The sequence below is a fragment of the Herpailurus yagouaroundi genome, unplaced genomic scaffold, assembly GCF_014898765.1.
Source record: "Herpailurus yagouaroundi ecotype Mexico unplaced genomic scaffold, PumYag 29, whole genome shotgun sequence".
In the NCBI taxonomy this organism is placed as follows: Eukaryota; Metazoa; Chordata; class Mammalia; order Carnivora; family Felidae; genus Herpailurus; species Herpailurus yagouaroundi.
In genome coordinates this window covers 30,724,236-30,739,735 of record NW_024412377.1, presented here as the reverse complement: position 1 = coordinate 30,739,735, position 15,500 = coordinate 30,724,236, and the positions used below count along the sequence as shown (strand labels likewise).

Genomic DNA, 15,500 nt, shown 5'->3' with positions numbered 1-15,500 from the left:
TGAGTCATTGGATAAATGTCTAGGTTTGAAAGTCACTGTGGTAGGCGTTGAAGGACATGTAAAAATTTTAGGTAGATGTTATTGACGTCAAGTTTATATTTAAAAAAAAAAAAAAAAGGCTCCTAGTTTCTTGCCCACAGAGCAGATCCATATGAGCTGCAGAGTTATTGCAGAGAACATGGGGATCTGTAAGTGTACTGAACTCATCTGCACCCTGAATGGAACTCATGCAGGTAGAACGTTGGCAGTGGGAGAGAAGGCCTGGAAAATTGTTGTCAATACCTAGGCTGATGTTTATTGTAGATCCACTCTAGCGACAGCATGGAGAAGTGGATCCAAGGAAGGAAGGACTGGAAGCAGGTAGATGAGTAAGGAGGGTCTTTTGCAGTTCAGCAAAAGACAGTGAAGCTGTAAAGTAGGGCACTCGGGTTTGGAAATGAAAAGGGAGAAAAGTTGTGAACACTGAAGACACAGGATTAAAATTGGTGACTGTGTGTTTGGTAACCAAGAAATAGAACCAAATGTGAGCATTAGTTTGGGCAGCTGAGCAGCTGGTGATGTCTTCCACTGAGGCAGAAAATATATGAATGAATTCAGTGGGAAAGATAAATTCATTCTTAATATGTTAAGCTTGAGGTGCTTATGAAGTGTCTGGGTAGCAGTGTCTCATAGGCAGTGATTAGTAGGAGCTGAAGATCTCTATTTGAGAATCATCAACATACATGCGATTCATATTGTTTACGTCTGGAGGTTAACATGCTCAGGGAAAGAGAAATGGGGACCAGGGATACACATCTTACAAGCTTGAATGTCTAAGGGTAGGATGAAAGAAAAAGAGGCCAGCAAAGCAGACAGTAGCCATAGGGTTAAGAGTAGCCCGGTAAGAGTAGCCCGGTGGGGTAGAGTGGTGTAGAACCCAAGAGAGAAGGGGGTTTTGAGAAGTTAGAGCTTAGGCAACACACCCGATGCTGTGGATGTCAAAGGGAAGGGGAGACTGAGAAGTGGCTGTTGGACTGAGCATTTTAGGCCAGCAAGACACCTTAGTGGAATGGTCAAGGTAGGACCCACATTGTGGTAGATTAAAGAGTAAGTAGGAAACTAGAGATAATTAAAAAGATTGGACATTTAGGGAAATAAAAACAAAGGTGTGGCTTTAACCAGCAGGGAATTAGGATTAAAGAAAAAGTTCTGTTTAAGATGTAGAATACTTAAACATATATTCAGGCTGATGGAAAGTAAGAAGTCGGCCCTAAATACATAGAATCATTTCAGAGGAATAGAATTATATAATGAGTGACTTTTTCTTGGTGTGGATTTTTTATGTGTGGATATAAACCCATTTAATTTGAACCTTTACACTTCTTAAGACATTAACCTGTGACCTTAGCTATTGGCCTATAGTCCCCTGCATTCCCCCACCATCACCCATCGTAAGTAGATAAGACATACCTACTTTTATTTCTTGTGTAGGTCTTGCTCCTTTGAAACCTGGGGGGGTCATACCTTGTCTTTGGGCCACCATTATTACAAAACACTTTATAGTATGTTTTGTATACACTGGGCTATTTTATGATAAAATGCTTCTAAAGTATTTGTGATTCCTTTTGCTCTTTCTAGGGTCTCCTGATTCCCAGACTAAGGTTTTTCCTCAAGACAAAGTGATACTTGTAGGCTCAGATATAACATTTTGTTGTGTGACTCAAGAAAAAGTGTTATCAGCACAGATTGGCCAAACAAATTGTCCCCTTATTCATCTTGATGGGGAAAATGTTGCAATCAAGATCCATAATATTTCAGTTTCTGCAAACAGTGGAACAAATGTGGTTTTCACAACAGAAGATAACATATTTGGGACAGTTATTTTCGCAGGATGTAAGTATATAATACTGAAGAAAGAGTTCCTAGTAGTCTGTTTTGGTCCTCTTTGAAAGCTTTAATGCTGTTTCCAAGTGATGGGGGATGGTGCTATTTCTTTCTCTCTTTTTTTAATTCTTTAATAAATTATAGATGAAGGCATCCAAATTTTTGCTTGTTTTAAGATGAGTTCTAATCTTGTATTTATATAACTTGAAAGTTTTGTAAGAAGATTTGCAATATCCAGCCAGTAATTTTTAAATTCTTAGTTAACAGGTGTGTTGAGTCAAGGGTAATTAGTATGTAATACTTCTTAATCCTACATTGTTCAGGAATTATCTCATATAACAGTTGACCCTTGAACAAAAAAATAAGTTTGAACTGCATGGGTCTGCTTATACATGAATTTTTTTCAGTAAATACAGTACAGTACTGTAAATGCATTTTCTCTTACGATTTTCTTAACATGTTAAATAGCTCACTTTATTGTGAGAATATAATACACAGAATATGTGTTATGTTAATCAATTGTCTGTTATTGGTGAGGCTTCCAGTCAACAGTAAACTAGTAGTTAAGTTTTGGGGGAGTCAAAAGCTATATATAGATTTTTTTTAAGTTTATTTCTTTAGTAAAAAAATACACCCAACAATGGGGCTTGAATTCATGACCCCCAAGATCAAGAGTCGCGTGCTCTTCTCATTGAGCCAGCTGGGTGCTCTTGCATGTAGATTTTTGGGAGGTTCCATGAGAACTTCGTGGGAGGTTGGTTCCCCAAACCCTGTGTTTTCAGGGGCCACTCTGTGTCAGTTTCCCACCAAAAACATACCTTTTAAAATTAAAAAGGTAAAGCATCCCACCTAATTAAAACATATCTTTTTAAAATTTAACTTTAAAACATACCTTTTGGAGCACCTGGGTGGCTCAGTCACTTAGGTGAGCGTCCGACTCTTGATGTCAACTCAGGTCATGATCTCAAGGTTGTGGGATCAAGCTCCACATCAGGCCTCATGCTCAGCACAGAGCCTGCTTAGGAATCTCTGTCTCTCTCCTTCCCTCTCCCCTTCTTGCTGTCTGTCTGTCTCTCTCTACAGTAAGTAAATTTTAAAAAATTTAAAACATACCTTTTAAAACTTACCCCAATTAAAGAAATTGTAATGATTTTACACAAAAATCTTTCAATAGTGTATTGCAGGCTTCTGTGACTTTTAAAGTAATATATTTGAGAAGGAGGAGTAACTGGAGGACATGCATGAAAGGGCCCCCTCTCCCTGTTTGTGTGTATAACATATGCTCCATTACACAGGGGCATCATTATTAACGTGGTCACTCCTACAGTTCTAAAAGTACAGGATGTTTCCAGAAGTTATTGTGGGAGACTGCCCTATTTATATAGCTTGTGTTGAATGTCCACAGGGACTTTGCGTTTCGAGCTTTTCTGTCCCCTCTCCTGTGGCAACTGTCCGGTGGCGCACTGATGGCTTTGCCTCCAGCAGTTCTTGCTTCCCTTCCTCCCCCGCAATTCTGAATTCGAGGCGGAGTTTGGGCTAAAGGGTCTCGTGAATAAAGTGTGTGGAACGTAGTGAGTGGGTTTTGTGATTTTCTTTTGCTTGTGTGGTGATTTTTCTTAAACTTTTTTTGATTCTCAGCTGTGCTCTAGACCAGCAGCTCTCCCCCTTTCTATTCCTTCTGTTGAAACTTAGGAGGAATTCTGTCGATTCGCTGATACACTCCCAAGGGAATAACCAGGCTTAGGTGCACTTCTCAGTGATGGCTGGAACCGTGTTCCCTTTTTGTCTTCCCAGAAATGCATTTTGCAGTTCAAGTGAAAGTGAGATTATGTTCAAATTTAAACTTTAGAAATTTCTCTCCTAATGGAATTTTAGGAAATGACTTGCAACATTCCTCATAAATGATCATGGAGCATATAAACTGGGAACCAGTGGTGTATGTAGTGAGGCTACCTGATAAGTGATAACCAAAAAATGAGACAGCCACTTAAAAGTACAAAAGACAAAAATTAAAACTCAGAAGATGAGAATATCCATCAAGTTTTTATTATTTCTAACAGTGTTCTAACCTTCTGTCACATAGTAGGACAAACCTATTTAATTCATATATTAACCTTCATTTGTAGCATTTGGTGGTTGAAATACTATTTGTTAACTCTGGAGCAGCGGTAGCATTTCCCTTCAGAGGGATTTCTTTAGGGACTTAACAGCAAGTGCAGTTTATGGTGTGAGTTAGGGATCAAGAGTCATTATTTTCTTTCCCTCATGGATATCGTGTTAACCGGCCACGTGTTCAAAAGACACATTAAAAACCTACCAGGATTTTGGTTTGAGTTACATTAGATCTATTAATTGAGGAGACCAGTTTAGGAGAATTTTCATTCTTTCTATACTGAGTTATCCAAGCCAGGAACATGGTCTATCTTTCCATTTAGTTAGGTCTTCTTTGATTTATATTGGTGATAGAAAGTCTTATGTATCTTCCAATAAATTTATTCCTATGAATTTGGTGTTTGGTGCTAGTAGTAACAGTGGCTTTTTTTCCTCTTAAGTTTATTATTGTAATTGCAAATAAATTTATTATCCAGCAGACAGAAGAATACTTATTTACCAATACTTGTCAGTGTTTGTTCATGAGCTAATTTAGTTCTAAGCAAAATAGATCTTATTTTATAAATACTATTTCTTCAGTAATCATTCAGAGTTATTTTCTTTTTTTCTTTTTTAATGTTTATTTATAATTGAGAGGGAAAGAGAGCACGACCAGGGGAGGGACAAAGAGACAGAGACAGAATCTGAGACGGGCTCCAGGCTCCAAGCTGTGAGCTGTCAGCACAGAGCCTGACATGGGGCTCGAACCCAGGAGCATTGAGATCATGACCTGATCCAAAGTCGGATGCTTAACTGACTGAGCCATCCAGGCGCCCCTGGAGTTATTTTCATAGATAGTGCCACTTCAGCATTAAACATTGACCTAAATACTAATCTTTCATCATACTTAAAGCATTTTAACAGAATACACTGTGACATAGAATTAGAGTGTTTAAATATTTATGTCAATGTCAGATTTCATACTTGCTCATTTGAAATCATTTTCATAAAAAATGGCTTTGTTTTTTTAAATTACATTTTCTATTTGCTGGTAATACAGTTGATTTATACCTAGTTTTTACCTAGCGTCAGGTGATTCCTTTATAAGTTAATTTATTTGGGAAGACAGTACCTTACCTTTCAGATCCTGCCCGCTCATATTTTTTCTACCTCCCATCTTCCCTTCTCCTTCTTTCTGTTTGCTCCTGTTATTTGGATTTTAACTATTTCAACTTAACATATCTGCCAAATACTAAAATAATCAACATTTTTAGTGTACTCAAAAATTTGGTATGTCATTCTAATAAAATGACTTAAAGTTTGGCCTTAGATTTAAAACAGTTTTAAAACAAATATGTCAGTTTTAGTCTCACTATGCCATTGTTAGACTTCAATATAAATACTCATGACTCCTCTTAATGTTACCTAAATATCATTTATGGACATTATTCTATCTCAGGAAGGTATGGGAAATTTGCTAAGTCCTTTTCAGTTACTCACACAGTCTAAGAATGGTTTTTAAAGTTTAGTTTTTAAAAAATAAAATTATTGGGACACCTGGGCGGCTCAGTTGGTTAAGTATGCAACTCTTGGTTTTGGCTCAGGTAATAAATAATCTCACCATTTGTGGGTTCGAGCCCCACGTCGGGCTCTGTGCTGACAGCTCAGAGCTTGGAGCCTGCTTCAGATTTTGTGTCTCCCTCTCGCTCTCTGCCCCTCCCCCACTTGTGCACTTGTTCTCTCTCAAAAATAAACATTAAAAAATATTTTACAGATTTTTTCAATAAGTAATTGTTTTTTAAAAATTTAGTGAAAGATAGTTTGGATAAATATGAGAGCACTAGTTTCTATGTATGCTTGGTTAAGCATGATTGATTACAGAAATACCAATTTCAGGGGCACTTGGGTGGCTCGGTTGGGCAACTGACTTCGGCTCAGGTCATGATCTCGTCGTCTGTGTGTTCGAGCCCCATGTTGGGCTCTGTGCTGACAGCTCGGAGCCTGAAGCCTGCTTCGGATTCTGTGTCTCCCTCTCTCTGCCCCTCCCCTGCTCATGCTCATGCTCATGCTCTGTCTCTGTCTCTCAATAATAAATAAACGTTAAAAAAAAATTAAAAAAAAAAAAGAAATACCAATTTCTTTTTTCTTTTCTTTCTTTCTTTCTTTCTTTCTTTCTTTCTTTCTTTCTTCTTCTTCTTCTTCTTCTTCTTCTTCTTCTTCTTCTTCTTCTTCTTCTTCTTCTTCTTTTTGAGAGAGAGAGAAAAAGAGGAGCAGAGGGTGAGAGAGAGAATCTAAATAGACGCAGGGATTGATCCCATGACCCTGGGATCGTGACCTGAGCTGAAACCAAGAGTTGGACGCTCAACCGACTGAGCCACCCAGGTGACCCTGGAAATAACCAATTTGTGTAATTAGTGTCCAACGCAGAATTTTCCATTATTACTTTAAAGGTCTAAGACACACACACACACACACACACACACACACACACACACACACTCTTTTTTTTTTCTAGTTTTGTCCCTGCAAAATGAGAGGGAATCATTTCAATAAAGAACAAAAACCAAAGGGCAGTAGTCACTTCTGAATTATAGGAAGATGCAGCATTTCACCAAGAGATACTTTATAAGTAATAGTCCTTGCAACTTCTTTAAGAACTTTGAAGCTTGTAACATGACCCGTGTTGACTTTTAATTGGAATTGGAATTTCTTTTCAAATCACAGTTATAAATGATAGATATTGATACTTTTAACCTGTAAATTTTTCTGACTTGTTGGACCCAGGTTCCTCTGAGAGATTTGGTAGATTTTGAGGTGGGTGGGGGGGTCGTTGTTGGAGAGCTTCCAAATGAGCTAGTAGTCATTCATCAGCATATTTTAATCCATCATTTCTAATGTAAAATCAACTCCAAAACATGCTACAGAAATTCCTGCATTGTTCCAAAGGTAAAGTGTAAACACGAAGTTATTTTCATTTTTAAAAGAAATTGTACAAAACATAATTAACATTTGTGAAACATGTTTTCAGGGAAATTGTATATCACCTGTAACTACATTTTTCTTCCCATTAGATCCACCTGATATTCCTCAAAAACTGAATTGTGAGACATACGATTTAAAAGAGATTATATGTACTTGGAATCCCGGAAGACCAACAGCACTGGTGGGCCCACGCAATACAAGTTACACTTTATTTGAAAGGTAAAGATCACTAGTGAGGGAAAAATGTCAGACAGTGAGGAGTACATTGGAGGGATATTAAATGACATAGGGAATGCTCTCATTTATGTTATGAGCAAGATGGAAAATCCAGTATGCTGTATGAAATTGGATATGCATATTACATGCACACAGACTATATTTGCATGCTCTTTTATTTTTTATTTTATTTTATTTTTTTTTCAACGTTTATTTATTTTTGGGACAGAGAGAGACAGAGCATGAACGGGGGAGGGGCAGAGAGAGAGGGAGACACAGAATCGGAAACAGGCTCCAGGCTCTGAGCCATCAGCCCAGAGCCTGACGCGGGGCTCGAACTCACAGACCGCGAGATCGTGACCTGGCTGAAGTCAGACGCTTAACCGACTGCGCCACCCAGGCGCCCCTGCATGCTCTTTTAAAAATCCTGGAAGAACCCTCAAATACGAACAGAGGCTGTTTCTGGGTAGTAGGCTTCTGGCCGATTATTTTCATCTATTTTCTGTATCCTCTACGTTTTCTTCCCAGAGTCTGTAGTAACATCTATAATTAGAGATATAAACTTTTTAAAATTTTTTTTTCTTTTTTTTTTCAACTTTTTATTTATTTTTGGGACAGAGAGAGACAGAGCATGAACGGGGGAGGGGCAGAGAGAGAGGGAGACACAGAATCGGAAACAGGCTCCAGGCTCCGAGCCATCAGCCCAGAGCCCGACGCGGGGCTCGAACTCACGGACCGCGAGATCGTGACCTGGCTGAAGTCGGAGGCTTAACCGACTGCGCCACCCAGGCGCCCCGAGATATAAACTTTTTAAAAAGATTAGTTATTAGAAATTTTACCCACGTATTTTTTCCTGCCGTATTTATCTCTCTTGCCATTTTGAAATTATTTTAATCTTGTTGCTCTCTTAATTCATAGTTTCTCAGGAAAATATGTTAAATTTAAAAGAGTTGAAGCACCAACAAATGAAAGCTACCAGTTATTCTTTCAAATGCGTCCAAATCAAGAAATATATAATTTTACTTTGAATGCTCGCAATCCTCTGGGTCGGTCAGAATCAACTATTTTAGTTAACATAACTGAGAAAGGTAAGCTGCTTCATAAACCAGTGTCTTAAAAATAATTGTAGAAGTGCTGAAGTGTCTTGAGATTAATGAGGAGTGCTTCCAGGGACTACTTTTTACTATTTTCTTTCTAGTTTTATAAATTTTTATAAATTAGTTTTATAAATTTTATTTGAGAATCCTTAAAATGTATAATTACGTTTCACCATTTTATTGAATTCAGATAAAAATTTGAATTAGTCGTTTTCACAGAAACTTTAAGTGGTCTTATCTAATAGGTTTTGATTCCTGAAAAATGTTTTGCCCCAGTTTTAAAAGCTTTTTATTTTAATTATAGACTCACAGGTGGTTGCAAAGATATAAATTACAGCCCCGTGACCTCTTCACCTAGCTTTTGCCATTTTTGACGTCTTAGTAACTATATAGTATCATTTCCAAATGAGGCAGTTGACCCTGGTACACTACTGTAAACCAGGCCAGTGAGCTGGCCGGCTGACTTTGCCCAGTTTTCGCAAGTTTCTACGTGCACTTAGAGGTGTGTGTGTGTGTGTGTGTGTGTGTGTGTGTGTGCGCGCGCGCGCGCACTTCTGTGCAGTTGGATCCACGTATAGGTTCACAGAACCACCAACACAATCAATATAGAACTGTTCTATCTCCACAAAGGAACTTCTTGTTGCCCCGTTGGCAAATCCCCTCCCCCACCCCCACCCCCACCTTTCCACCACCCCTCCACCGCCACCCCTCCACACATGCTCTTGCATCCCGCTCCCTAGGCAATATCCAATCTGTTATTCCTCTCAGTGCTTTGTTATGTTGAAAATGTTATATAAATGGAATCATACAGTGTATAACCTTTGGAGATTGGCATTTTTTACTAAGGGCAGTATCCTTGAGATCCATCCAAGTTGCTGTATGTATCAGTAAGTAGCTTGTTCCTTTTTATTGCTGATGATTCCGGAATTTTTAGCAGCCCTGTTAATAAATAGCTCCAAATAGAACTTAAATATGGTCCATCTTCTTAGCATTCATTCCTGTGGGCATTCTGTTGCATCGGGTCCATACCAGCCTCTGCAGCACAGAATGGTGACATAGAGGCCTTCTCTTAGAGACTCGGTCACTGAGAAAGGCTTAAACCAAATGCATTAAAAAACAGACTGGCAAGTGATTAGTAGATGACCCTGTTGCCTTGTTTGTAAACCTAAGTATACTTCATCAGCTATTCCTTCTCATCATTTTTGTTATTTCCCGGGTTTTCGTAAGGTCCAAACAGCTACGTTTTATACTTGAGTGGTGGTGTTTGTGTGTATTTCCCTGCCTTCTGCCTTTCAACTTTATTTTCCCATGTTGCTTTCCTCCCACTCACGTGGCACGCGCACTCTCATCAGCATCACTGCGCCTTTGTTCTTGCTGAGAGCCCAACCTGAAATGCTTTTCTGCATCCGTTCTGCCATTTTGCTCAGATTCTCCCTTCAAAGCTCCTCTTAAGACCCATCTTCACTCTAAGACTTTCCCTACCACACTGACGTCTAAACTCCAATAGCTGTTAATATCTCTGCCACACATTTCAAACTCAGCATATGTACTCTTGTTACTTTTCTTTTTGTTTGTCAGTCCCCCAGCAAGTTAGAGGTTCCTTAAAGGTAGAGATTATGCTCCTACGACCTTGTAGTATTCCTGATGGCAGTATAGGAACCTTGAGTGTGGTTGGTCCATGAAAACTGTGGGCATGATATCAGCAGTAAAAGTGAGCTTTTGTGTTCCATGGATACTGAGTGGAATATTGTTGATCAGTACTAATGATACCTCTTTCGTTTTTCGGGGTTTTTTGATTGTCATTTGTCATGTTAGAAAAGAGCTTTTAAAATGATCTCTACAAATTGTATTTACAGTTTATCCTCGTATTCCTACTTCAATCAAAGTGAAGGATATTAATTCAACAGCTGTTATACTTTCCTGGCACTTACCGGGCAACTTTGCAAAGATTAAACTTTTATGTCAAATTGAAATTAATAAAACTAACGCAGTACAAGAATTGGTGAGTAAGATTCTTCTGTAGACTTGCTTTGAGGTTACTTTAGATAAAATACTTCGTTTTCAAAAAGAATTGAGTAAATTGAGGGGCGCCTGGGTGGCTCTGTCAGTTGGCGTCCACTTTTGATCTCAGGTCAGGTCATGATCTCACGATTCATGGGATCAAGCTCTGCATTGGGCTGTGCACTGACAGCATGGGGCCTGCTTGAGATTCTCTCTCCCCCCGCCCCTCTGCCCCTCTCTTTCTCTCTTTATCTTTGAGAGAGTCTCAAAATAAATAAATAAACTTAAAGAATTGTGTAAATTGATACGCATAGGCTCTCAGGTTATTTATTATAGAGATTTACTAAGAACTAAGGCACTATACATCAATGTAATAACAGCATTTTATTTAGTACTTGAACACAGTTATAATGCTGGATATTATTAGAACATGAGTTGCACTTTTATTAGGTTGTTTCCAGCTCTTGTATAGCATCTTGCACATAGCTAGTGCCCAGTAAATTTGTGAATGAATGAGTAGTTTTTTGCCATAGCCGCCAGCATGAATTAATGGACTAATAATAAGCACCAGAGAGAAGGTTTCAGACTGCCAAGTGCAGCAGTAGGAACAAGTGAGTAAGTGAGAGCATGACTTTTTAATACCGTTTAGATACTTAAGGTTGACTTTTATACTGTACCGTCTTGTAATTTGTGCTAAGTCCCAAATAAAAGAGACTGTAATGAAAATATTCATTGGAAGCTTATTGATGGTTGCTACAAAACTCAGATGCCAAAATATAACCCCAAAAGCTTTGTAATTGGGAGTTCAGAGGATTTCCTGAGGCATGCACATCCCCAAATTTGTTTAAACTGTTTCATTTTTTATGTAATTTAAATAAGAATTTGTTGAATATTCCGCATGTTTAACACCAAACTAGAGGTTCTAAGTGCTGTATTAAAAATGCACAAGACGATGCCTGCCTCGAAGCTTCCAGATATACCTGACTAATGTACTTAAATCCTCAAGGTCATCTTAGATTAGCGAATCTGAGGCTTACCATATATTAAGGCTTATTGTATTACCATTAGCCATTGACCGATGATCAAAATTTATTATCATCTTCTCTGCATAATTTAATTGATCATTATTACTTAGATCCAGTATTTGGATTAAAATCACACCGAAGTTGTTTGGTTGTTGTTGCAGAGCATAATTTTACCGATTTGGTAGTTACGTAAAAATTAAAATGTTTTGGTGGTTGAACTAACTTTAGTGCTCTAAAGGCAAACTCAGGTGGACATTTAGTCGATTTATGTGACAAATTTGGGCAGCTTTCTTATCAAAAAAAAGTATGTGTGTATAAATGTGTGTTTTTAAACACAAGACATTACTTATGCATACATTTGCATATTTATTTGCTCTCTAATAGCGGAATGTCACGGTCAGAGGAGTAGAAAATTCAAGTTATCTTGTAGCTGTGGACCAGTTAAACCCATATACTGTATATACTTTCCGGATTCGCTGTTCTGCTGAAACTTTCTGGAAATGGAGCAAATGGAGCAATGAAAAAAAATATTTAACCACAGAAGCCAGTAAGTTAACTAAATGATTTATGGCTAAATATCACTAGGGATCCTGAAATTTTACAACTTTTTTTTTTTAATGTCACCAAATGAGTAAAAGGAGAACACTTGAATTGTGTAATTATATAGTATCTGCTCGTAAAATGTCATCCAGACATTTTAAACGGTGGCTCTAAGGTTTGGGATAGTGTGGACAGTTACTTGGCCCGTGTTGTGTGGGAAACTCTAGGTCTGTCTGCCGGATGATTGCAGCTGTCCTAAAATGATGCAGAGGAAACAAACTGGAAACTGTGCTAAGATTACGGGGTGATTTTGCTCACAGTCTTTTCCTCCTTTTCCTAGAATTTTAATTCTGTTTTAATTCTGTTCAGTTCTGTTTGCTGAAGACAATTCTTGATAAAGAGAATTTGTTGGAATTTTTGTTTGCGACCTAGGCCTGAGAAATGGATGGGGCCACGGGTCTTGAACTACTCTTTCTGCAGTACACCAAATAGGTCAGAATAGGTGCAAAATTAGTTGACTGGTTTTCTGAGTATGATAATTTCCAAAGACAGAATGAGATTCTATCCTTGATTAATCACATGTCAGCTTTGAAAATCAAAAACAAAAAACGTAAAAATAGGTATAATTTTCAGGAGTCATTCAGTAAAAGATAGCAAAAGCTTTATTTAAACTAGATAACTTGCCGGGGGGGGGGGGGGTCGTGTAAAACTTCTTCCAAAAAATTAATGAACAGTAAAACACAAACTGATAGGTATTGATCCAGACTTTGCCTCTCCACAGGAAGGAAGGTTAGAAAGATGAGAGGGGCTTTGCAATATTGTGTCCAGGTGGTTTGGATCATCAAAATGGAATCCCATTCATGAATCCAGAGACGGAGAGTGTTAGTTATTCATTGCTGCCTGACAAATTACCCTAAAATTCAGGGGCTTAAAACAGTAAACATTTATTCTCTCACGATGAGTTTAGGTCAGAAACTCAGAAGCAGCTTAGTAGAGTATCTCTGGCTTCGAGTGTCTTATGAGGCCACAGTGTGGATGTGGGTGGGGGCTGCAGGCTTGCCTAGGACTAGAGAATCTGCTTGAAAGATGGCTCGCTCAGTGGCTGGTCCTCACCACACAGACCTCTCCGTAGTGCTGCCGAGTGGCCTCATAACATGGCAGCTAGCTTCCCCCAGACTTAGTGAGGAGAGAGAGACCATGGTGCCTCCATGATGCCTTTTATGACCTCGCCTCAGAAGGGAGGAGCCATCGTGTCTGTTGCACTCTTGTGTCACACAGGCTGATGCTGATACAGTGCAGGAGTGGACCACACAGGCAGGCATATCAGGAGGCGTGACCAATGTCATTGGTCATTTGTAGACTGGCTACCACAGGAGCCTTTGCCTTCGGTTGACGAGCTGCTGTTGCCAAGAGGAAACACTTGATTCACACCTCATTAAGATGACAGCATTAATTCACTTAACAAATACTTGAGTACCCGCCATGTGTCAGGGACTTTTCTAGTCACCAGGGATATAGCAGTGGATGAAACAGTCTCTGCCCATGGAGTTTATAGGCTAGAGGATTAGAAGTAAAATTTTAAACATAGTATGTTGGGAGAAAAATACAGCCAAGAAAGGGGACTAGGGAAAGAAAGTGACGGGGGAAGAGGGGTTGCAGTTTTAAATAGGGTAGCTGGAAAAGACCTCACTATTAAGGTAACATTGGAGCTGAGATCTAGAGCAGGTGAGGTAGCAAGCTACACGGGGAACCAGGGCAGGAGAGCTTCTGCGCACAGGAAGAGAGGTCACAGAGAGCTCAGGAAGCCTGAGGCAGGTGTCCTCAACACGTTGGAGGAGCGGGGCACCAGGAAGCCCGTGCTCGGCCAGAGCCTACCTGAGCAGCAGGAGGTGGGAAGATGTGAGCCAGAGCAGCACGAGCCTCAGGTAGGGCCTGAAGGGTGATTTTAATCCACTCGAAGGGGCCTTATGTCTTGCAGACGTTGAGAGCTCGGCTGTTTCATCCCTTCACTTCTAAGTGGAAGCCACTGAACTGCTTCACATTTTTATGGAGAATTCCAAAAACCTAGAAAAGAATCTCAAGCGCCACTGTCTCAATTATCGGTAGTCTCAACTGACATGCCGTACATGTCTTCGAATGCTAACTTTTAAATCTCTTTCCTAGTTCCTTCAAAGGGACCAGATACTTGGAGAGAGTGGAGTTCTGATGGAAAAAACTTAATAATCTATTGGAAGGTAAATGTCCAATTTTTTTTTCCTTAGATATTTAAATGATTATATTATGCTAAACTTGCGTGCGGTACTTGGGTTCTCCAGGAGACTGGATTTCCCAGACTGGCTCTTTGCAGCACTGCTGAGAATCTAACCTGGTACTAAAACCCCCAGACCCCTCATCACTACTGAATCACCGTGGCCAGTGTGGTGAGGGCCTTCTCTGTCGGATCAGAGCGTTCTTTACTTTGATTTCATGAGGACTGGAAAGGACCTGAGGATTTCGTGAATTCCATCCACGTCTGTCACTTCAGCCAGAAACACCTCAAGAAGCCACAAGTTAGAATCTCAGTTGTGTTGGTGTTACATTTTTTATCTTGAACACATAGGAAACTTTTTACATATTTCGTGTGTACTTTGTTTCCCTTAAGTAAATTGCATTATTATATGCCACTTAAAATTTTTGCATTTGGGTGGAAAATTAAGTTGTAAAGTTTTGTAAAAATTTTAGATACAGTGTAAATTGCATTCTGTTTCCACAGTTTTTCTCTACTAGAGCAACCGTTTTTGTTGCTATACTCTTTATCTGATTTGCAGACATCAAAAACCATTGTTTTCCACATCAGATATTATAAGAACAGTCATAATTGGATTTCTTTAACTAGGGAATTCTGTTGTTGAAAGTAAAACTATTTTTGCAAAAATTTGATGTCAGTACAACTTTGAGTGAAGTAAGTCTTTGTGCAAGTTCACTCTAAGTTCTGTTGCTTTGTGGTGGGCTGTATATGACCCCTCTTACTCATTTTTTTAAATGTTTATTTATTTTTGAGAGAGAGAAGGGGAAGGGAGAGAGAGGATCCCAAACAGTCTCCCCACTGTCAGTGCAGAGCCAGACACAGGGCTTGATCTCATGAACTGTGAGATCATGAGCTGAGCCAAAATCAAGAGTTGGACGCTTACCCGACTGAGCCACCCTTACTCTTGATCAGAAAATCCACTGGCTACCCAACAACTGTCTGTCACATTTCATGATAATATAGTAACGATGATACAGTCACTTCAGTATATCACTTCTCAGCCTTTTGGTTAAGATCAAGTGTAGTATCTGTTCTTAACAGTTTAGTATCTGATATGTCCTCTATCTGAGAACAATATAACACATGGATTTTTGGAATCATAAGACAGAATAGGAGCTTGCTCTGTCCATTTCACACATCAGCCTGGTACTGCAGAACCATTACTTCAGGTATAGAGAAAATCTGTAATGTTGTTCAAACTAGACGAATGCTTAATCGTTTTCTTTTTTTTTTTTTTTAATTTTTTTTCAACATTTATTTATTTTTGGGACAGAAAGAGACAGAGCATGAACGGGGGAGGGTCAGAGAGAGGGAGACACAGAATCGGAAACAGGCTCCAGGCTCTGAGCCATCAGCCCAGAGCCCGACGCGGGGCTCGAACTCACGGACCACGAGATC

The 15,500-nt window shown here is 39.3% G+C and overlaps 1 protein-coding gene and 1 non-coding gene across 2 annotated transcripts in view; both read left to right on the top strand.

Moving 5' to 3' along the window:
• Positions 1-15,500, top strand: part of LIFR (LIF receptor subunit alpha) — a 75,612-nt gene that overhangs the window by 41,460 nt on the left and 18,652 nt on the right. The window contains exons 7-12 of the mRNA XM_040495731.1: positions 1,618-1,872; positions 7,026-7,155; positions 8,071-8,240; positions 10,106-10,251; positions 11,660-11,822; positions 13,979-14,049. Of these exons, the coding sequence (XP_040351665.1) occupies positions 1,618-1,872; positions 7,026-7,155; positions 8,071-8,240; positions 10,106-10,251; positions 11,660-11,822; positions 13,979-14,049 (935 nt within the window). The remainder of the gene's footprint in view (positions 1-1,617; positions 1,873-7,025; positions 7,156-8,070; positions 8,241-10,105; positions 10,252-11,659; positions 11,823-13,978; positions 14,050-15,500) is intronic.
• LOC121017083 (U2 spliceosomal RNA) lies at positions 15,092-15,287 on the top strand. Its single transcript, XR_005784619.1, has one exon. It is a non-coding gene; the product is annotated as a U2 spliceosomal RNA (small nuclear RNA).